The sequence below is a fragment of the Hetaerina americana genome, unplaced genomic scaffold, assembly GCF_022747635.1.
Source record: "Hetaerina americana unplaced genomic scaffold, ioHetAmer1.1.p SCAF_7, whole genome shotgun sequence".
Taxonomy (NCBI): domain Eukaryota; kingdom Metazoa; phylum Arthropoda; class Insecta; order Odonata; family Calopterygidae; genus Hetaerina; species Hetaerina americana.
Window position 1 is genome coordinate 84704355 of NW_027287316.1, and position 24512 is coordinate 84728866.

The window sequence follows — 24512 nt, forward strand, 5'->3', positions numbered from 1 at the left end:
ATTCATTTTAAATCGAACTCATTCAAAATTAAGCTGCGAAGGCGAACCAGTCATTTCTAATGCGAATACTCTCGTATTAGAAATTATTTCGTATTAACGAAGTAATTTCTAATACGGGAACATTTTCCTCACTTTAATAGAATTCACTTGATTGAATCTTAAATTCATGAAGAAATCCCTGATAAGCTTTTCACCTCTCAATAAAGGCCCCATGAGCTGAGAACCATTATCCAATCCGGGTGATTCCACGCGGGGTCACTCATTTTCATTTGTCACTTCGGCTACTGCCTCATTAGCAACTACGCAATACTAATAATAATAGTAACGATATTAACCATCATACATTCAAACTATAATGAACAAAGACTTCATAGCTTTGGCATTTAACGAACTGTAATGACGAATCTCACTAAAAATATTGTAACAATAAGTGCGCAATCTACTGGTGATAAAAAAATTGTAGCTTGGAGACGAAATGCTAAAAATTACGAATGGCAAGGTATTTCATTTCTTTAACAACATTATTAATGAATTTGGCTGCAGGATATTTTTTTGAAAGGTGAATTTCATTTGGTAAGAAATGCGCCATTCGCAGTTCATTTAAACCCTGGCACGAACGTCTTTGGTGGAAAAATGAAGGATTATTTCTTTTTTTGGAGCACATATTATTTTCCATCCAAATAAAAGACGTGTGGAGAGCAATGAGCGACTCGATGTTAAGAGTTGAGTCGAGTTCTCAAATTATTCCGACGGAATAAGTGCGCTTATGCTTGCATGTACGGTGGGGGGGAATAGGGCACGAACCCCTCCCGCCAATTCAGGATCACTCCTTTGGCCACATCGCCTCGCAATCAACCGGTGAGATATTTCATGTATCACATCTTCTGAGGAAACCGGACGGTGCCTCAGGAAAAGTAACTACCGGACTATCTTTATAATTACCCTGCTTAGTCCGTGCATTAGCTGCAATGCCTGGAAAACCAAACAGCTTCATTATTGGAGACCTGCGTTTTTTAACTTCCGGGCCGAAATATTTTTAAAATTAGATTTTAGCTCAAAAGTGCGTCATAGTTAGTCAAAGTCTTCCAGTACAAGGAAGAATCATAATAATTTGATTTTTCCTTGCTCATTACAATGTAAAGTATCGAACACAACTATTTCCAAAAAAAAAAACTTCTAGATCAGTAAAGTAAATTAAAGGCACAAATAAAACTCGATATCAGGATCAGATTCAATTGATTTTAGATTGGATTGAAAAGCTTTTGCATAGATTGGGACTCTTTTCGGAGCATAAAAAATAGTTAACGGGTAAAAGTGAGATTCCTCTTTCGATATTTTTTTACAAAAGAAAAATCGCACGACTCTTCCGGTGATTGTGGACTCAACCCTTCTGCTAGTTTTTCCAAAGTGGAGACCTAGAAAAATAGCTCCCTCGCCACTTGAAATACCTGATGCAAAAATTCCATCAAAATCATTTGCTTAGAGCTTGTAAAAATTACTTTCTTAAAAAAGAGACCAAAAACAGCACCTTCCGCTGTTTGGGGCAAATGTTTCGTCTCCGACCGCGAAATTATATTTCTCCATGTAAAGATGTACTGCATCCTTAAAAAATTGAAACTCGTGTATTAAATTTCACCCCGCGCAAACTTTATTCGTTATTCCCTGAGAGCAAGCTCCAGCAATTTAATAGACCTCATATTCACCCTATCACTCAATTTATAATCACAAAGAAAAACTATTAAAATTAGAAGTTACCCCAGGCTACTTCATCCATTAAATTACAACTTTCCACAAACCTTTCGTTGGTTTCCGGTCAAGGCGAATTATTTTTACACTCTGCAATTGTTGCATTCTTTCGTCACCGCTGATCCCAGTCAATCTTTTCCACCCGTATTCAAATGCCTACGAGCCTTCGGGACTTTAGCATGTTAACAGTAAGCTAGCATGACATCCCACTATAATCGCATTCTGTGCATATTTTATCCCTTTATATTTTTAATACCGACAGGAATTACAAAATGTTTTCCGGTCAATTCACGGTCAACATTTTTTGTACATCTAAATATTTGTAAACTTTTTGTGTGTAGAAATTATGAAAAAATTAAATCTTATGACATAAACAGAAACGCATTTATTCTCCAATTGTTCCAATTGAGCTTCGCTCAATGAGAAATGCTGTTTTGTCATTGATTTCATTCATTATCTAGAAAGGGTCAATTGCAACGCTTTGAGGGTTCGTCCAGGGTGCTCAGTCTCCATCCTCTACATAGACTATCGAAACACCAGCTCCGTGATGGTTGCTCACAGTTCACTTCGAATGCCGCCGTTGAATTCCTTCTACGCGTGTTATCCATTTCGAAACCGAATCTCGGTACTCTGTCACGTTCTTGTGGAGGCGGCACCATGCCACAGGTTATAGGGGGTCCTTTGCACCCCTGTTACCTCCATTGGAAAGTTTGTCTTCAAGCAATTCGCGAACATTTCCGAAACACTGATGGGGAGAACACTCTTCCTTCTTTCTCCTGGATACAATGGCACCTTGGCTTGGCGTTTCCTCTCGTCCCCTCCCCCCATCTCCCTCACTCGCCCTTTCTCGGTTCCAAGACAGAGGAGGCGTGCTTCGCTTTCCCTGCGAAAAGTGCTCCAAAGAATAATCGAGAAGGATATATCATACTTACCACTCTAAAAGAAACGATGCGAAGATTACACCTGAAATTTTACCTATCTATACAGAATACGTAAAAGAACATGAAAATGCACCAACCACAGTGCACATGCACCAACTCGACTGAAGTTCAATAAATGAAGGCGGAACTCGCTTCTCGTGTATCGAACCCAACGCGACGTTTGAACTCCCCACTTCCTCGCACCGCAAGGCTTCCAGGAAGAAATGCTTACTTCAAACAATTTATTCAAATGGGAATCGCTAACATTGTCAGCGATGTACTTTTCAAAATGTATTTACCCTTGGAGTATTACACAATTTATATCTTAAGTAAATAATAATTAGCAGGCATACAATTATTTTATCATTACCACTATTTTTTACTAAAATTACATTTTATAGAGACTGCGTGAGCGTTTTTACCGTCTTGAATATGTCAATAATTAAAAAAAATGAGGAGACGCGATTTCCTCGACATGAATTCATCCGATTTGGCATTATATTCGGTAAAAATAGATCAAATAAACATTCGACGCTCGTGTTTGTGTTTCAACAACTTCCCATTTCACGTCGATTGCTCGAATCCGTGCGATAAACACTGCCTGGGAGGATGACAACGACAAAATGGTGGAACTATCCATGTAGGCAGAATGCAAGGCGGCTCATCGTTGCGAAAGTTGTGGAAGATAAACGGTTTCATCTACATGATCACCAACTGGAGGGGTTTTTAACGGGCGTTTCTGAGTTCGAATGGTGTGCGTGTGTGTGTGTGATGATCCAAATACGGTCAAGATGGCGATTCAACATTCCGAGGTTTTCCTGTCATCATCGCAATGAAAGAGTTATGTTTTTCCACCGCCCGCGTAGATCACTGTTTTTTTGCTACAGATCTGAAAATTCTTATCTGTTATAATTAAAGAAATTGTTTCTACTCGTTTGATTTGAGGAGACTTTGTTGTCGGAATGCACAGGAAGAATAATGACTTCAAATATTTCATCTTTTTATATTTGCTTTTGATGAGTGTTAAAAAAAATAATCCATTCCTTAAAAACATTAGTATCCAAGCAAAAGTAAATGCACCATCCATCCATGTGCGACCCACTCCTTGCTTTATCAGTCGAGGACTGTCCAAAGCACACTATTATATACATCATGTTGCATGGAGTACCTCTTGAACGCCCTTCGTTGGCTCCTTCTTTTAAGTTTTTAGACCTTCGTCCTGCCTCCATGTCCTCTACGCACACTTACCCAACTGCACATACGAGATAGCTTAACTCTGTTCCTTCCTCTTTTCCGCTTAGCCAACATTCTTCCCTCAATCGCTGCGTTTACCGTCCTTTTGACCCTCAATATATCCTCTATCCGCCACTTCACTCATGGGAATTGTCCAATAGCGTTCTCCTCTCTTCTCCCACCGCATTAAAACAAATTGTCATTTATCTCCCTTACTTGTAATCACCATTCTCCTCCGTACTCACATTGTACTTAGTTGCATTCTTTTTCATGAAGTCCCACATCCAGATTTATTTGAGCTGCTGTCACATAATTAATGGTGATACATCACTCCATTGGAAAAATTATTGAAAGAAATACTTCGGTATTGTCCGTTGATATCCGGGGATATACGAAAATATACCGCCTCCAATCGAATTTCCGTCCTCCCTAACCTTGCTCCTCAGAAGTAAGGGCGGAGTATTTAATCATTCTACAACTATGAATGGCTGTGCATTTACATACAATCTAATCGTAATCTAGAGGGCAAACGAAGAGGAAAATTACTCGCCGCGTCAGATATTTGCCAATCTTTCAACCTTGGTGTCGTTATGTGCGTGGCAAAAAGCGATTAATCAAGTCTTTCAGGCTGGAATTCGATTTTCAATATTTTATCCGTTCAACTTAAAACCAAGTTTCGAATTTTAATCCCCCTCCCCCTCTTCGGTATCAGATTTGGACTTCCGTGGAACTTATCAAACTCTCCACTCAATCCGCAAACGTCGGCTCAGTTGCTTCCCCCGCCACCAGAGGGGCTTTTCCCCGCCACCTCAAGTCAAATCACTGAAAAGTTCTCTTTCACGTAAGAGGCAGACATCATTTAAAATTCATTAACAATCGTCATCAAATTTAATCAATGTTCTGTTTCCTCTATGCATACCATGACGACGCCGAACATGGCCGCCGCATGGCATTTTTATAAGTCAAGGTAAAATTCCCTAAACTGCGAGGGACAACATTTTGGGGCCCTCCACATCGGTGGTATCCGATGGCACAAATGCAGACGACATCGATGAAAGGGAAAAATTGTGGCGTAGAAGAGAGGAGCTATTTCGGTGAGAATTGGATTGAAATGATTGAGGAAGAAATGGTATTCAGTCCTGCAGTCTCTTATCATTAGATGTCATCAGTTACAGCAGATGCAAATTTAAGATGAAAGCCTGAATGGATTAATTTCGCCTGCTTAATAGCCTGCTCGTGTTTGCTCTTCAAGTATCAACGTTCACCTTCTCCAATAAACGATTTACAGCAGGAAACACCGACAATATGAAGTACCGAATTAAAACTCCGATAGAGATTGGTCGACGGAGGCGTACGATCGACATCGCCTCTGAACGACAACGCCAGTCAACCATTTGAAATTAAATAACTTTGTAACTATCGACAGATCAGCTGTAACTAAGTGAAGATCTCGCATCAATTGTTCCTCTGCCGAATCCACGTCTATCGACTTCTTCCCTTTGATAACTTCAATACTCCTGTAGTAAATCCCGACTCTTAAATATTCGGTGGTTTCTGGCCCAACTTTGTGGAAGCTCATGTTCATTAAATGAGGAATACAATGTACTTTTCCACCGCTCTTTATTTCATTCCCGACTCTTACCCCTATTATAACACATCTCAGTGAGAAAACCTGTGTGTGTTAAATAGTTGATCAATGTTTACTACCGATGATTTCATATTAATCAGTTCTTCGTGTCGTCATTTCCACTAATTCCGGATTTCCATTAAAACAGTCACATCCCATCCGCAGGAGATGAATGATCAGAGATAAATTGAACTCTGCCTCCTTATCTCTCCCGGTTCGTAAGTCTCGCCGCAAACGAACAAAGTAAATTCCAAGAAACTGTGAGAGATGCCGCAAGAGTAACTTTTAACGGAGTCATTCGCTAATTGTGCATTACAATGCAAAAATTTCAGAGTTTGAATATAATTCGCTTTGACCGGGATTCGAACCCAGATCCCTCGATGTCGAAAGTACTCGGCCGGACATCGATGGATCCGGGTTCAAATCCCGGTGAAGGCGAATGATATTTAGACTCTGAAATTGTTGCATTGGAACAAAGTAAACCCAAAAATTATTATTAGTAGTTGGTCTACCGTTTAAGGCAGATTTAGGATGGGATGTAGACATAGGTTGAAAACCTATACAGTCCCTTGCTTCTCCATAGAAAGAACCCGACACCCAACACTAAAATATTAAACCCATCTTCATTTCCGCCTTCTTTTTTCCTCCTTTGGTTAATAGCGGTGAAAAATATTAAAAAGAGGAATATGGTAAAACGAAACAATTGCAGCTATTAGCCCAAAGGTTTTTGGGTAATTTGAGGTAAAACTTCCATTAGTACTAAGTTCATGCGAAATTCTCACATCGATAGGGTAATAAGGAAAGGGGTGGGAGTCAATTTCTTACGATCTGTCGCTCATGATTCCCCAGAAATTTGTGGCGCCCGAGAAATCACCCAGTTTGGTGAAACCGAGGGTGTCCAGTGGCGTCCACGGGAGGAGTTCCCCGGACCAACGCTCTGCCCACCATTGCACAAGTAGGAATAACGGACGCCCAAATCCCTCATCTTGCAGAATTACTCCCGATTACCCGAGACTCCTTGAAGGCGTTCCTCCCTTCTTTTGAGTCGTCAACACCATCGCATTGCCAAGGAGAATGCCCTCTCTCTCCGCGTCGGACGACAAGGGGAGCCGGCCGGCCCTTTTTGGAATCGTTACCCCGATCGACCGAGCCGGGCGCAGCACGGCCTTGAGACCCGTGACTCACCCCCCCCCCGCCCCTTTCCTCGCAGCCTGCGTGACTCTCTCTCGTGACTTGACGCTGCTGCAATTGCAACATGCCACTCTCTCGTCTGATCGATACATACATACATACGGGGTTGGTCCCTGAAGTATCTGTCCCAACAAAGAAATCATTAATTTGGAAAAAAATGTATTTATTTTTCAACATAATCTCCTTTCAGCTCTATACTGTTTTCCCAGCGATGTTCAATAAATTCGATACCCTTTTTACAATAAGAACTGTATTGCTCATTAAAGTAGCCATTTACTGCCGACATCAATTCTTCACGGTTGGAAAATCTTTGGCCACCGAATCATTTTTTTCAAGTTTGCGAGCAGAAAATAATCCGAGGGGGCTAAATCTGGCGAATAGGGTGCATGGGGTACGAGCAATTCAAACTTTAATTCATGAATTTTGGCCATTGCAACAACGGATTTGTGAGCTGGGGCGTTGTCTTGATGAAAAAGCACTTTCTCCTTAGCCAAATGCGGCCGCTTTTGATTGATTTCTTCGCTTCGCTAAGTTTGCATTATACTTGCCGTTGATAGTTTTTCCTTTTTCGAGATAGTGAATGAAAATTATCCCACGCGCATTCCAAAAAACCGACGCTATGACCTTGCCTGCAGATGAAATGGTCTTCTCCTTCTTCGGAAACCCTTTTGAATCCATTGTTTTGATTTTTCTATTATCTCGGGTGTGAAGTAATGGACCCATGTATCATTCATGGTTATGAAATGGCAGAAAAATTCCGCTTTTTTGCTGTGAAACTTTCCTCAACACTCAATTGAAACATCTTCACCAAACTGGTTTTGCTCGATAATGAGCAAACGCGGCACCCATCTTGCACACAGCTTTCTAATGCCTGTATTTTCAGTTAATATGCGATGTACTGCACTTTTTGAAATTCCTAATATGCCTGCTAGCTCGCGCACTTTGAGTTAACGATCATCCAGTATCACTTTGTGGATTTTCTTCACCGTTTCTGGAGTCGTCATGTCATTTGGTCGACCAATGTGATGCTCGTTTTGACAGGTCGTACTATCTCGTTTAATCTCTGCTACCCAATATTTTACTGCTGTAAACGAAGGAGCAGACTCACCCAAAGTAGAATCCAGTTCAGCTTTTATTGTATTGGTTGGGCTGAGGCCTTTCAAATAAAAGTATTCTATCTCATAATGATGACCAATTTTCTCCATTTTCACAAATTCACTGAAAACGTTCACTATTGATAGCTGCCAAACAATTACTAAACTAGCGTCTTAAAATTTGAAACGTATGCTTTATAGATTGTATACTTTCTAATACAATGATATTTTTTAGAATGGGATGAACATATCGCGCCATATCAATTTTCCTTTTCAAATTTATCAATAGTCACGCAAAGAGAGATGGGTTTTGCAAATTTCCCACCGACCCGAGAAATATTGGCGCCCTTTTGCCGTTGAATGACCCCTGCATGAACTTGACCACCCACTCTACAGGACAATTTCGTGCGTTCGCTGGAGATCGTTCTCCCTTCCTAAGATGTACTTGTTCAATCGCCAACGATGGCCACAAATATAGCCATTAGAGCCATTGACCACCGATTTGGCATTTGATTCTACTTGGTGGGGAACCGGTCAAACCCAAGGTGAGTCTTCTGAGGCGAGGAGGGTTTGAGGGCGCAAGGGTTCGGACACATAGGAAACGGCGCACTCAGGCAAGAGTGACTGAGAGGGTCGACGGATTTAACGTGGCGAGGGATTGGGCGAGGTGATTAGAGAAAACCGGGAACGGTCGGTAGCGTTGAACCGGGAACGGTTCGATTGCTGGGGCCTGGAAGGCCAATAGGATGGATCTTCGGTCAACTGACCGAAGGCTGCGGGGACTGTTCCGAGTGACCGGCCTTCGAGTCCTCTCATCTAACCTAAGCAGTGTGATACCGTTCGGGTGCCAGATATTCGAGGGAAACTGCAGTCGGCACCATGACAGGGACTGGCCCCTACTTATTACCCTGCTAATAATTTCCCACGCCTCACAAGGTCTGTCCCAAAGTAGCACCCTTGTGCTTCCAGAAACACACCGCTGTGCCAGCGGGTTTTCCACCCCTCGTGCGCCTCCTGGAAGGCGGTGCCGAGAATGCCGCTGAGGCATGGTCGAGAAGCTCTCGGTAGGTCCATGTGAGAGCTTACCGTACTTATGGGACAGACCTTGTAGCATGAGTCGAGCCTCACTTATCAAAGGCAACCTCCGAATTCATTACGACGCTGGAGTTGATTGAATTCAGTCGGCTCAGGAGTGAGATTGCATGACACCAGTGCGGACCCTCGACAGGACGCCTTTCAACATGAAACGAATATAACACGAATAAAATCCGGGTTGATTTCCTCTTTTGTCACCATTTTGCAGTTTGAATCCCCATGGCCCACTCCAGAAGAAATGCAAAGCAAATTGAGAACATTTTCGTCCCCAAGAAGTTTATGGAAAATATGCTTGTCAATTAGAGGTGGAAAAAATTTAATGACTCTAACTTGAATATTTCCAACATCATTAATATAAAATCAAATCCAAGTGCCCGATCATTTTTACTTAAAGACTATAGCCTAATGATTCAACCGAATAAATTGCATAATGCACAGATATACTCGCGTAGGTGCACGCGTGTTTTCGTGCATTAGGTGGCATGCGTTCAAATGCGCGCATGAACTGATATTTCTGAATGCGTGACGGGAGCCTCAACCGCCGCCCGCACTTGCAGCGGGCTATTGCGTGCATCTAAATTTACACTTGCTCCAAAAACTGCACGAAGGACGTGCAGATGCAATGAAGAATACGAGGGGCCTGCCTTAGAGAAGCCAGGCTTACAATGCAACAATTTCAAAGTGTAAAGCATTCGCCTTGACCGTGATCCCGGTCAAGACGAATTACTTTTACGCTTTAAACTTGTTCCATTGTACTGCGCATTAGTGGGTGAGAGCTTTAAGTATCCGTCGTGGTATCTCCCGCAGTTTCTTTGAATGAGCTAGGATTCGTTTGATCGGTGGTAGGAAATTGTAATTAATAAGTAAGAGAGAGGTTATTACTTTGCTTTAGTGAGGCCACATTTGAAATACGCAAATATTTGTGATCCATGGGACTGCTTCAAGGAGAGAGTAATCGTTACGGGATGGACGGAGGAATTATTTGGGCCTCCTAATTCGCGAAAAGAGCAAGCAGGACTCTTAGAAGGGTGCGCGGCAACTAAGTTTCCTTGCAGCATCGAGGGAATTGCCAGGGGACCAAATAAATGGTTTGTATAACAAGTATCAGGAAAAGTTTCGGCAAAATAGCTTTATTTCAAATGTTGTTACCATTAATTCATCAAACTACCTCTTCCCTTGAGCACGGGTGTTATCGTGTACTAGCTGGCATATGCACATGCATGCATGAGGGAAATAAGCACCAGTCACGCATGCTCTGCATATATGGCTGGTGCTCTAACAACCTCCGCCACACGCCCTTGCGGCGGCGCACGGGAGATTTTGCAGTCATAGGGGTGTGTGAAATGGGAGGGCCCCCGACTGGGCTCGCCTTAATCAGATGAGCTCAACCTCACCCCTCCGATCGCGCTCTTTCCTCCCAACCTACGGCTCGTTAAAACCTCCCCATTCATTCATAACAGTTTTGCACTGCTCACAACTGCCTGCCTACTAATAACTCTTGAGATGGCCATCATCCACTCGGTTCATCTCATTCTCCCAACTCATCTATAACATAACGAAGGACACTCTTTCCCTTGCTCAGAAACCACGTTTTCGTTACAAACTACGCCATAATCATTAACATTCAGTTTTCATATTTACTTAGCGCAGCAATGATCGATTCCTTTTCTTTCAGACACATTTCTTATACTTAACGTCGAAACTTTGATTTGACTCTCGATATAAATTCGATTATTATATTACTAAGAGTAGTTTTCCGGACAAAGTGTGGTTCAGGAGAATCGACACTAAAAACTTTAAACCATTTGTATTCTAACAATTCTATTTTTAGCTTCTCATAATTATTATACACCTTCTCACCATGTCCTAATTGCCAATTTTTATTCCTTCCTTAGCTCGCTTCTCCAATATTCTCTCTTCTGTCACAGCATTCCTCTCCATTGTCTCTCAGTATATCCTGTGTTTCTCAGTTCTCCTGCCTTCTCTGAACGTCTCCAAACAACTTCTTTTCTTCCTCTACCTTACTCTTGCTATTTTGTTTCCCTTTTGACCAATTAATTCATTCCTATTCTTCTCCACACTCTTAACTCAAAAGTTTCTAATGAAAGCTTTGTCTTTTTCTTCGGCGACCAAGCTTTAGAAACCGGAGATAACTAAGTTCTCTATCAAAGTTTTACCAACCCTTTTCTATTCTTTAGCACGGCCCTCTCTATACATCTTATCCCACAACGTAAATACTTCTTTACAGCCAGCACGTTCCTTTTACTTTTCTCCTTACCAATTAACAAAACACGAACTGAAACCTTTCCCAAATTGTTTCCGAAATTTTTCTGCACACACCAATCCGTGTCCATATAGTTTTAGGTCATACATAGCCCTCTTAAGAATTATTTTACCCCTTATCTTTGACTGTTCGACTTTCATCCCTCATCCGCCACAGTATCTTATAATTGCTAAGTAATGCATGGAAATCATTTGATTGGTTGATTGCTCAACTCAAGAATGACCATCCATAAATTGAATATTGAATTAGATACCCACATACTTTCAAGGAGATCCCCATTGGGTGAGGATAGTTTCATAAGGAGGAGGGAGTTGATGAAAGGGACGTTGAGTAAGGATACTAAGAAGAAAAGACTCGTCAACACTTTGATATGGAGCGTAGTTATGTGCGGCGCGGAAACATGGTCACTGAAGGAGGAGGATAGACGAAGATTGGAGGCTTCTGAAATGTGGTTGTGCAGAAGAATGGTAAAGGCGAAATGGACAGAGGAAAAGAGACGAAGAAGTGATGGGTGTGGTGAGATAGGAGGGAAAATTGTTCGGAGAAACCATAAGGAGACAGGGAAGATGGATGCAAAGCAATTCGATCAAAAGAAGCAAAGCTAGCTTCGTTTGCGTGAAAAATTTGATACATGGTACCAAAATCCTGAAAGATGCATCTGATATTTCTTTTGCGACATGCATATTAATATTATTAGATTCAGACCTAACGCCTCGTACATTAATTAGCAAATAATAACCCTTCCCATCACATATTTTCCAACAAAAATTAGAAATCCTAAGTCCACAAGATTTGCACTATTCAACAGTTGGACGCCATTTGGAACTATACCTTACCTTATGACCAAGAATTCCGAAAATTGGCGATACTAAGCGCGGCAGGAATCTTTTCAAACAAAATACCAACAATTAGAATGTATCATGTGGGCCTTCCAAATGTCCTGACTCAACACGCTTTAAGATGGGGGAAAGGCGACTTTCACGGCACATATGACTGCTATTATTTCTGCGTCGAGATTGATTTCTGTACGGGGGAGGTGCTGCCTTGCTCAGGCGGTGCTATCTCGCGCCATCTCGTGTCTCACGGGGGAGTGAGGCTCGCGGAAATGGGAAAATTTCATCGCCTGCTCTTATGTAAGGTCTATCTATATTTAACCATTCTGGCTGGAACCATTCGAAGCCCACCCACAAGATTGCCTTCCACGCTAAATCACGGATTTCTCATCCCCAATCCCCCAATTTGCTTATATTCAGGGGTAATATCCCGCAGCCATGAAAATCATCCATTGATGGCTGAGATTCGCAGGCCGACTCTCCATCAATGCGATTCCGGGGCCCTCCATTCGGTGCAAAGTAAGACTTTTTTGCACGTCGAAGAAAGAGTGCCACTCTCGCGAATACTCTTTTGCCAGCACTTGCACTGGGAGGGACGAGAAACTCGATATTTCATGGGCGTTTCCGAACCAATCTCAAAGTATGGAAAACCGATTTGCTTAAGAAATGGGGCCTCCAACAGTCGCGTGACATATCCACGGCCGCGTTTTAACCCCCTTTGAACCCCATTGTGATCTTTGGTGACTTAGAAATAGAGCCTCACCAGGGAAAGGGGACCTAACCAACTCATTGGGAACACTGAAATGGAAAGTGTAGACTCGATTGGGCGTTGCCTTCACTCACGATCTCTCCTGAGTGAAACACATACGGGGTATATGTGGACAAAATAACAAAAATATTAAGATTTATTAGAAGAGCATTGGGTAAATGTGATGAAAAGGTCAAATAGGAATGTCATCTTCCACTGGTTAGGTCTCATTTAGAAAATCCGGCTGGTGTATTATGGGATCCTCATGAAGTTGGATTGATTGCCGCATTAGATCGCGTGCAGTGTAGCGAAGCTAGATTTGCAAAACATTGTTATGATAAACTTAGTAGCGCATCCAAAGTATTAGAGGAGCTAGGCTGGGAATCACTTGATGGAGCGAAGGTTAAATTACAGATTGGGGCTCTTGCATATGAATTGGAAGGGAGTCTCTTTAGAAGTGATGTTGGAAATGCATTATTACCACCATCGCACTACGGTAGGAGATATCATGTCAAGAAAATTAGAGATATTAAGAATAGAGCAGCTGGATTTAAGATGTCATTTTCCCCATGAACGATAAGGGATCATAATAACATTGTCCGACCGCGGTAGGGTCATATTCGGGTCAACATTAGTCTGGTATGTAATCACCCCCTACCACACATCCTAGCGGTGGTTTGCAGGGTACGCAAATAATTTAAAAAAATACATAAATATTGAGCAACTGGTGTAAAAATTTGATTATGGTGCAAGCTTAGTAAAATAGTTCATGCGAGGTATCGCCTAGCGTGTCAAACACTTAGACAACTAAAACAGGTTTATCATTTCGCACCAAGTCGCCCGCTTTTAAGTTAGTTGAAAGATTTTAACAGTTATACCTACAAAACCGTGAGATTAAAAGATGTCATTTTAATGCCATTTTCAAATAGGTGCTGTTTTCGGACTAATGCTAAAAAAATAATTACAACAAAAAATAAATATTTACAACGAAACAAATAACGTTTACGAAAAATACTTCCAAAAAATTAATTTAAATTAGAAAAAATTCCGAACTTCTTCAATCAAAATCTGTATAAAGGCTTACTGGTAACTGGGTTCCTTTGCAAAAAATCGTAAGATAAAGCATCCGCCCAAACGGGCTATAACGAAGCATGAAAGCAAAACAAAGGGAAAAGCGGTTGCCGGCGTGGATGATGCAAAAAAATAACTCAAACGGGTTCTTCCTCTGGTCCAGTTCGCCCGCGTGACCTCAGATAAGTGTGAGTCATCATAATGCCCCCAAATAGGTAATGCTTCGTGACACTTCTTGTAAGTTAAAATCTAAGCTACGCCCTCCGTCTCACCCTTAAAAAGTTGAATCCTACCATACATTAGCACCACGCTAAAGGTAACGTCTTAATTTTGAATTAGAAAGAAATTATACATTGTAAAATACATAGCATACATAGCACAGCATGGAACCATGACGTCGAAATCATAGGCGAGGTAGGAACCCAACCAATAGAACGATGGAGTCTAAAAACCACGCATCAAGGAGTTCAAATCTACTGCTGTGCCTGTGATGGTTTCCTAGGGAGCGAAAGAGGCGAGTCGAAAGGCGACCCGAGATCTTACATAACACATGCATTGAGCAATTAGACACGTGGGAGAAGCATATATCCTTAAATATTGATTTTAACTAACTTCGCGCCCCCCTTAAACTTTCCTCAAAAACCTATTGATTGGCAAACCAACTCTCCCCCTCTGGGATGATAAAATACAGGGGACATTAATAAAATGGCGCATACTTACAATGCCACTCTTTGGGAACATCACATCGCTCCAAAACACTATGCTCATTCGAGAGTTATGTGATGAAGATTTCACATAATGCCACGGAACAATAGACTCGATAGGGTAAGAATGAGCGAAATGGTTTGACCGAGCAACGGAGTCAAGCTAACATTGGATCGTAGGAATACCTGTCGAGCTGCAATTGGGAAACTAAGGGTCACCACACGAACACTGGCAAAATATTCGGATGGCAGTTAAGGAGAGGTTTCATTTGACGTCCGGAAGACCTCACCTTGAATGAACGTTGAGCAAATGGGTCCGACGAAGAAGGACGTAATTTTGAGCCACGTCATTGCTGTGCGATGTTAATTGAGAAATATTGGAAGCACGTAGATCTGATACCATTAGCTAACTACAAATCACCCAAGTTGGATGGTGAGGGGGAGTGATTTTTCCGACAATGAATCGGTAGACGAGAGGAAAATAAGAAGGTAAAATTGGCTGCAAGAGATAATTAATCATGAAATCTTGTTTCTTCCGTCTAATTTCGCGAGAGTAGAAATTGAGCTATCTATGGTTCTCGGGTTTTCTCCGGGTTTGTTGACTTGGACCGACAGCAGTTTCGAATTAGGGGTTACCAAAAGAGAGAGAGAGAGAGAGGTTACACGAACCCTTCGCCGTCCAGGGAGGGGGTGGGGGCAGGGAAACGGTGTTGCCTTCAGAGAAGTGTGGGAGTGAAAGGAGGCGAAAAACTGACAGGACAGCACACCGACGCACAAAATGGACTCGACCGAGTCCCGAATGCAACTGGCATTTCCCGAAACTTAAGGACATATTCTCGCACCAAAGGAATGAGGAGGAGGCTGTGCATCGCAATGTGCACCATGGCTCACCGTTAGTCCGATATTCTTGGCCAGGGTGCTCTCCGTGATGTTAGCGAAGGGCTTGTCCGCCCCCCAGCACTCCACGTACTTGGTCGTCTTGCCCTGGGGCCGGGCCCGCTTCTCCTGGCTGCCCTTCCGGCCGTCGGCGGCGTTGACCTCCACCGCGCTGCCGTCAGCGCCCTCCTGGGCCCTCTGCGCGAAACGGCCGAAGGAAACAAAGCGAAGTCTTAAGGCACGGGGAAATAATGATCAGGGACAAGAGGGCGTTTCAATGAGTGCTAGTGCTCCATTTTTATTCCCTCCTGTCTGGTGTGCCCGGAAACTATGTGGTGGGTGGAAATTGGAACTAAGTTTTCCGCTGGCGCATATTGGGATTTACACGATTTTTTAAAAAGTTTTTTTCACTTTTCCTAACCCTTTAATCACCCTTCCTCTCCCTTATCCCTTCCTTGGTGCTAGTCACCATGACACACACATTTTTGGTGGATCCATGGGTATTTATGTAGATGTACAAGAATCCAAGAGACCCTAATTCTGAAGAATCAAGACTTGATTCTGTAGGACCCATTCGGATGACCGCCGAGCCCTTGCCTCTCCTTTCCCACTCTCCTTTTCCCTATGCCCGCCCTGTCCATCACCCGCGCCCTCAGTGTTCGCCCTTCCGTTGAGAAAGGTGGTCGGGACACCAACATATTCAAAAAACCGATCATGTGAGTGTTTTTTATTTTGTCTTTCAAATTTTTATTTTGCCATTGCAACGCTAGTGACTGGCATCATAATTCAATATATCGTAGATGATGTACGTATCTGTGTGTGTGTAATATATTATATTGTGAGTAAATGTAAAGTGTTGTTAATTAGTGGAAAACTTAGTTTTGCCAGCCAAGTCGAATTGTTCCATCTCACAAGAGTGTTTAAACGCGTCGTTGATTCAATTTTGCTAATGACTTCACGAAGTCCTCTTATTTCATTGGCTCTCGCTGAATGCTAGGAAAAGTATGTGATTTAGGATGTGAACGGATGGGATCGACCGCTAGCCACTCACTGTTGGAGGGATGATGAGGTATGTCTCCACCTTGTGGTCGCCCAGGTAACCCTCCCGTGACCCCCCGTTGCCCTCCTCGACCTCGAAGCGACCATTGAGCTGCAGCAGGGTTGCCTTGGTGATGTGCACTCGACTGCAACGGGAAAAGAGAACCACATTTAAGTTGCGAAATTCTCGATATTACGTTATGAAATGGAGGATAGTCACACAAAAGGAAAAATGGCAGCAGAACAATCCCGTAAAATGTAGACATTTCAGAACGTAAAAATCATGACCGGGATCCCGGTCAAGGCGAATGATTTATACACTCAGAAATGCACTTTGAAATTTCTGCATTTAAGTGTGCATTAGCGGATGACTCCGTTAAAATTTACTGTGGCGGCATCATCCGCTGTCCTTTGAACTCATCTGAGAACAATCCCTTAAATCATCAGCATGACGCATTTAATTGGCGTGACGGCGAAAATCTCACCCTCAAAATGAAATTACGCCAGTCAAAATACCTGTAGAGTTAAAGACAAAAACATGGAAGTAGGAATGGAAATAGGGCATCACAATTAACTAAAGGATATTGTATCCTTCCTTTTCTGTTACACCATTTAATTTTAATACTTATTCCCAAAATACCTTCCGTACATTTCATTTGGGAAATTTGGAACATTTTAAATATAAAATGAACGTACCTACGGTCGTGAAGCAGTGAAAACGAGATAGCCGAGATCGTGACCTTCATTGGCACTGGATTTATTTTAACGGGGTTAGGGGAGGGAGATCGAAGCAAAGTAAGAGTAAGCCGATGGATTGAGTGATTGTGAACGTGAACTTGGGCCGTTCTCTATTTTTGGTTTTATTTCAATTTGTTTTTCATTCCTGTGTGAGTACACACGGTCCCTGGCATGGGAGATATCCTTGCAAACCCTGAGTGTTTGTGTGTTTAGGTGTGAGTGCGATTCACGAGATTCAATGTTATTCTTTAACACGCCCTGGTGATCCAGTCAGTTTGTTCCTTTATTTATTAATTTTGCATTGTTTTCGTGTGATTGAGGTACTCGTGGGTCACTGTTTCCCAAACACACCCAAGTGACCTAGAGGGTGTTCCCTATCTTTCCCTTTACTAATAACTTTCTTTTTACCTCCGCCCCTATAAAAAAACCCTCTGCCAATCAAGTTTACGGTCTCGGCTATTTAGTTTTCCATTGAAACATTTCCTTTGAAAATATTTCCAAAAACTGCGTCAACGTTGACGAGAGGGAGGGTTGGCACCCCTGGGGCGTGGGAGGGGAGGGGAGAAGTCGGAAGGGAGAGGAGGGGAAAGGGAACGCACCAAAATAAAGGCACGTAAAATTACATATGCTTATCTCAAAGAGAACATACTAGTATCAAGCATGGTTTGGGAAAAAAGTTTCGGGAAAGGTTATGGCATATTACATTTATTTCATATATATTGCTAAGATACTTAAAAATTCCGAATGGTCTTTTAAGGTAGGCGTGCAAGCTTCTTTGATGGCTTGACTTAGGGTCCCATTAGGTCGTGTCCTTCCAGGGAGGATTACACTTTTAAAGGGAATAGTAAATAGCCTGCTGGTGCCAAGCCGGCACCGTAAGGGGGTTGGGAAATCATTGCGATGCCAGCTTTGCGAATATATTCTATCGTTTCAGGCTTCACTTGGTGGAAGTATTTAATATCCATACTACAAAGAAAGACTCGTACTTTTCCACAGATTTTATTTTACGGTACAACGCGTTTCACCGACTTGCGGCATCATTAGGTACAAATTTGCAAAACAGACAGAGCAAGCATATATAGTATACCCTCAGGACAGAGTGGGGGCGGCGAGGGTTGGAAGGATTTTAGAGGGGTGGGGGCTCGCAGGTGCGTTGATGGATTGTTTTGACCATTTCCAGGGTAGTTTCTCGGAGAGGAGTGGGGAGGGGTATGGGAACGATTGCTCATTACAAAGTGTCGTGTTTGGGTTCACCAAGTGCCTTCTAATCTCTAATTGCTGGAGAGCGTCCATTTTTAATCCTTTTGGGAGTGTGTGTAATATCTCTGGGACAAAGTTACTGCTGTGGTCGAATTCTAGTAAATGCTTGGCGAAGAAAAAAAAATATAAATATATATATATAAATATATATATATATATATATATATATATATATATATATATATATATATATATATATATAATATATGCGTGTGTGTGTATATATATATATATATGTATGTATATATATATATGTGTATATATATATATATATATATATATATATATATATATATATATATATATATATATATATATATATATATATATATATATATAGGGTGTGAGAAAGAATGGGGTAGAAATGGACCGAAATGAAAACAAATAAGGAAATACTAGATTTGGTGGGCTAGGAGAGGGGTTTGTTGGGAGAAATTTTAAGGAGGCAGGAAAAATGGATGAAGGGCGTATTGATCGGTAGTGGGATGTTGAAGGCTGTAATAGAGGGGCGAATAGAGGGGAGTCACAAAATATTTATTTGGTAGCTGCGTCCATCCAAAACCTACCTCAACTGGTAGATTACCTAAAATTATATACATATCATTATATATGTATATATATATATATATAATTTTACCGCGACCTATATATATATATTTAAATATATATATTTATATATATATATATATATATATATATATATATATATATATATATAACGATTGTACGGAAAAACTCACACGAGCGGCACAATAATGGGCTGACACAATATAACACAAATAGAAAATCCGCCTACATACTATCCTTCCGTTCCTTTAAAATTCCCATCCTAAACCGCCATATTTAATTTCCCTCCCAGCATTCCCTCCACACCTCCCCTCCACGCCCATAGCTCTTTCCCCTCTCCTCTGCAATAGCATATTTTCAGTCTCTCTTGAAGAAGGCCTCTGAGAGGGCCGAAAGCTCGAACAATTTACCGTGTGAGTGTTCTTTTAAATGTGTCTATTTTTTTCTATTTGTGTTATATTGTGTCAGCCCATTATATATATATATATATATATATATATATATATATATATATATATATAAGATATATAGGTCGCGGGGTAGAGCGCTGTACTACTTACCGGAGGATCCGGGAGTCGATTCCCGTGCAAGTTTCAGGGCCCCTGCCGCTCCACCCAAGCTATGTGATTATTCGGGTACCAGATCTTCCTGGGAAACAATAACCGGCACAAGGGTGGAAACTGGCCCCCTTTCCTGATATTTGAATTTCACAGGCCGTCGGGCTTAGCACTGTATGAACTCTACCTTCACTTACCAAACCGACCTACGGGTTGATTGCTATATTTATGGGTTATGGTTATATATATATATATATATATATATATATATATATATATATATATATATATATATATATATATATATAAATTATACGGAACACTCACCCGAGCAGCATAATATTTGGACGGCACAATAGATCATAAATAAAATAGTAACTCCTAAAAGGACACTCACATTGTAAATTGTTTAAGCTTTCGGCTGTCTCCGTGGCCTTCTTCAAGTAAGACTCTTGAAGTCTCGGCATCTAAGTGATGGCTTCGGAAAAGGCCGAAAGCTTAAATAATTTACCATGTGATTGATAGATATATAAACACACACACACACACACAGCAAGAACGATGCGTCAATGGGAGTTTTCATATCGTCTCCAGCAACCAAGTCTCGTTATTACTAAAGATATATAAAAGAGTCAGCCCAAACGCCTTCCTCTCACGGTGATGCTTTTGAGCAACAACTCGGAGTGACGGAAATTGAGAGTAGAGAAATTTGTCATAAGGGTCTCCGGGAATCATTTTTGGCTTTCTCTTCCCGTACGTCCATTTGAATAAGTTTATGGGAAGTCTCCTCAGGATTTGACGGCCGCATTTTACGCGTGCTGGGGTGGAAGGATGAATTGTGGCGCAGGTGATAAGTTCGGCGGAAGGGGTGGGCGGAGGAAGAGGGACGTTTGAGAGATGGGACATCAAAAGAATGTGGGATATCGAAGCAGTGCAGAGGCAAAGAATTGAAAAGGGTCCCCTCTTCCCCCTTCATGGCAAGCTTGTGTGGAGGCGGCGACCTTAACGCTATCTCCACCTTTGTTACGGGATTTAAAAGCTACGGGCGGTTGAAGGATTTTCCCTCGAAACTTGACTTAGTGGTGAAAATATTTTTCCCTCGATGTGTACATATGTGCGAGTGCGTATGTGTATATATACGAGGTCTGTTCAAAACGTACTAAGACTGTTTTCAAAAATGTGTTTTTTCAAAAATTATTTATTTATTCACGAAAATCTATTTTGTCCCCTTCAAAGTAATCCCCATTACATATTATACACTTGTGCCATCGTTTTTTCCAATCCTCGAAGCACTTCAAAAATCATTTTTTATGATATTGTTCAGCTACTACTGCGATACAGTCTTAATCTCGTCAATCGCAGCGTAGTGTCGTCCTTTCATGGGCCTCTTCAGTTTCGGGATCAAGAAAATGTCCCTAGGGCCCAGATCCGGGGGAAAAGTTGACTGCGGCATCACTAGTGTGTTGTTGTTTTTGGCCAAAACTTCGCGCACAAGTAACGATGTGTGATCAGGGGCGATGTCATGGTGCAAAAGCCAATTTCTGTTCTTCCACAAATCCGGGCGTTTGTGGTGGATTGCTTCGCGAAAATCGTTCATAACTTGCAGGTAATATTCCTTATTTATTGTTCTACCATGCAGAAAGAACTAATGCTGCACCACGCCCCTGCAATCGAAGAAAACTGTAAGCAAAACTTTCACGCTTGGTACTTTCGTACTTGGCACGCTTTTTGCGGTCTTGGCTCCTGCTGCAGCTTCCATTGGGATTATTGAGCTTTAGTTTCCACGTCGCAACCATAAATCCATGATTCGTGACCAGTTATGACCCTCTGGAGCAAATTTGGGTCGTCGCGGACAGAGTCCAACACCTCATTAGCAATTTTCAAGAAGTTCTCTTGGGTTTCCCACCGGGTCAGGTTGCAGTACACCGACGTTTCGAAGGCTGACTCTGCCATCGTCTTCAGGGTCACTTCACCCTGAAGACGATGGCAGAGTCAGCCTTCGAAACGTCGGTGTACTGCAACCTGACCCGGTGGGAAACCCGAGAGAACTTCTTGAATACCATACGCCGGGAAAACCTGAGATCCTTCTCATTAGCAATATTTTCATAGCTATGCTGTTTTTGGTCGAAATTGATTAATTTTGGCACGAATTTCGCGGCGACCCATGCTTTGCCCAATTCATGGGTAAAAATCAAATGGCAACGAGCCAGTCGATATGTTTAGGTCCTCAGCAACTTTTCTAACGGTGATTCGGCGAATGGCCAGTACTATTTCTTCACTTCATCAATGTTATCGTCTGTTTTTGACGTGTTTGGTGGGTGCACAGCTTATTTTTAGAATGATGAAGTATCTCTTACGAAGGAGAATTTTATTTGAGTGGAAGTCATTAAAGTCATAGTTTGCACTTCTAAACCTCTACTAAGATATGCACTTTTTTCAAGAAAGCGAAACTTCTGTGTGAACCATTCATCAAGGTTTAAAAAAGTTTAAAAATCTAATCGATTCGAACTCTTTTATTTTAGAGCAATGTCTTTTTCATTCCTAGATCATATTTTAGCATCATTTTTTTTTATGAAGTCTTCTCGGGTCTTCCACCGGGTCAGGGGTTCCATGTTGGTGGCCGACGCTTCGATGCCCGACTCGTGCATCGTCCTAAGGGTAGAATCCCTTAGGACGATACGCGAGTCGGGCATCGGAACGTCGGCCAACATGACCCTGACCCGAAAGGCTCAAGATGAAGTTTTCTCGGGGAAGGCCCGAGAAAACTTCATCAAGCAAATACGCCGGGAAAGCACCAGATCTTGCTATTAACATCATTATTTATCACCTAGTTAAAAAATAATAATGTAGCGCAGCTAAGCATTAACAAATTATTAAAAAAACAATTGTGTATTTTAAAATATGCGTGCATCATTATAATTAATAAAATATTTAATAATCGAATTCCACCAATCTAGATGATGAATTTTCATACAAATAACCTCCAAAGTTTACCTGAATCAGTCCATCTCCATGGTAAATTATATTTAGTTACTTTTAAATATATTTAAAAATATTGAAATTAAATTTAAAACACTTCGCTTTTCCACATAAAAATCTTTGATTTACGACCTAGGTTTCGTTATGGTAGGACACCATCAGGACTGATGATGTTACACCATAACGAAACCTAGGTCGTAAATAAAAGTTTTTCTATGTGGAAAAGCGATGTGTTTTAAAATTAATTTCAATATGAAGAATTTCCACCAATTGACGTCATAAATTGTTTTATGTATTTGAAAATAAGTCGTACCTCCAATATTTCTCCATCCGTTTGGAATATATTACATTTAAAAAATATACAATCCCTATGATTGGTTCGAAATAGGAAGGACAATTTATTTAAAATGATTAATTCCAATTTCTTAAAATGATTCCGGTAAAATTTGCAATTCCTACAGTTCACTTAGCCAAAAGGAAACGTAGAATCTCCCAATATTCTAATAATATGCACTATTTAAAATGTAGTTACATCTTCATAGTAACCCGCAAGCCACCGCAGGGGCGTTTGGCGGGAGGTGTTGGGTCACCGCCCTTAAAAGAAAATAAAACCACATGCAAAAGCAACTTATTCATGCAAACCTACACCCACAGAGGCGTATAAACAGGTATTCATGCAAAAGCTCTTTCTACTTACACACACACAAATACATGTACTATTCAGTAACGTAAGTAATTCATCTACGAATTTAGTAAAAATCTATCCAATATCGTGCAAACGTAGTAGATCTTAAATAATTTTCAAACAAAAAATGCGGAACACTATCTAAAGTATGTATTTTTGTTGGGTTCATCCTGCTAAATTCTTACTTGGCCCAAAGGACACATTGATTCGGCGTGAATACGAGAAATCATTGCCTTCCAATAAATATGCCTAGTTTTGAGCCTTTTTCCAACCCTCGGGACTCACTCCTTTGAAAGTCCATAAACTTTACTCCGGGGTGAAAGGGACGAGGACAAATAGATGGAGGGCTCACAGATCACTCCCTCAATAGGATTTCATGTGCACGGGAAAGGGAATCATTTGAAATAGAACACTCAAAAGGAATTTTCCTCATCTTTTAAATCACCTCCACTCTTCAAATGTGTATTTAAGTTTCCATTACGATTTCAGAGATCCCGGGGCGACGTGAAGAGGAGGGAAACAAACTGCACCACAGAAGCTCCGCTTGTTGACTTGGCTTCTTTTCTTGTCTTTTGGGCGCGCGAAGAGAGACGACAAAACCTTGGGAGCGTCATCTCATCTCACCATTTTCGTTTGACGTCTCACTCTCCAAATATGAGATTTAACTTCAACGACACATAAAACTAAGAGTTAATCTTTCAGTTTTTAGGGCATTTACTTTCGCTATAAAACCGATCGAAATGAGACAAAGTTAATTTTTTCGTCGTGAAATACTTTCTGAGTATATGTTGGTTCAAAATGTGAGACTAATATTTAAGAGTTTAGCACTGGCCAATAAGAAAAGATATCGTCTCTGTTTCGAAAACAAGATCAGAGGGAAGGCATGCATCGCACCAGGGGAACAAATGAAATAAACAAAAATGTGGTCCAAACGATAGGATTATTGTGATTTATTCATAGTGCTAAGAGACTGCATGAGTGCCATACCTCTTTTTGATCGATATTGGATAGAGATGCATGTGCACTTAGAGGTATCCTATTGTGCGTAAAACATTGGGAACAATTGTTAAATAAAATTGAGAAATTGGGGCTAAACCATAGCACTGCTAAGAACTTATATTTTTTTATTCACTCGTTATGTGAGTCAAATTAGTGAATAGATATTCTATTCAAGGGTCGCGGTAGTCCAAGGGGTAGAGCACCTACCGAACCGCAGGGTTCCGGGTTCGTTTTCCGGGCAAGTCTCTAGGTACCTGCAGCTTCACC

At 41.4% G+C, this 24512-nt stretch overlaps 1 protein-coding gene across 1 annotated transcript in view; it reads right to left on the reverse strand.

Annotated features, from left to right (window-relative positions):
* Ac76E (adenylate cyclase type 2 Ac76E) overlaps nt 1-24512 on the reverse strand; it is a 935623-nt gene that overhangs the window by 45972 nt on the left and 865139 nt on the right. Inside the window, exons 8-9 of the mRNA XM_071595784.1 lie at nt 16474-16606; nt 15438-15620 (exon numbers count right to left, since the gene is read on the reverse strand). Of these exons, the coding sequence (XP_071451885.1) occupies nt 15438-15620; nt 16474-16606 (316 nt within the window). The remainder of the gene's footprint in view (nt 1-15437; nt 15621-16473; nt 16607-24512) is intronic.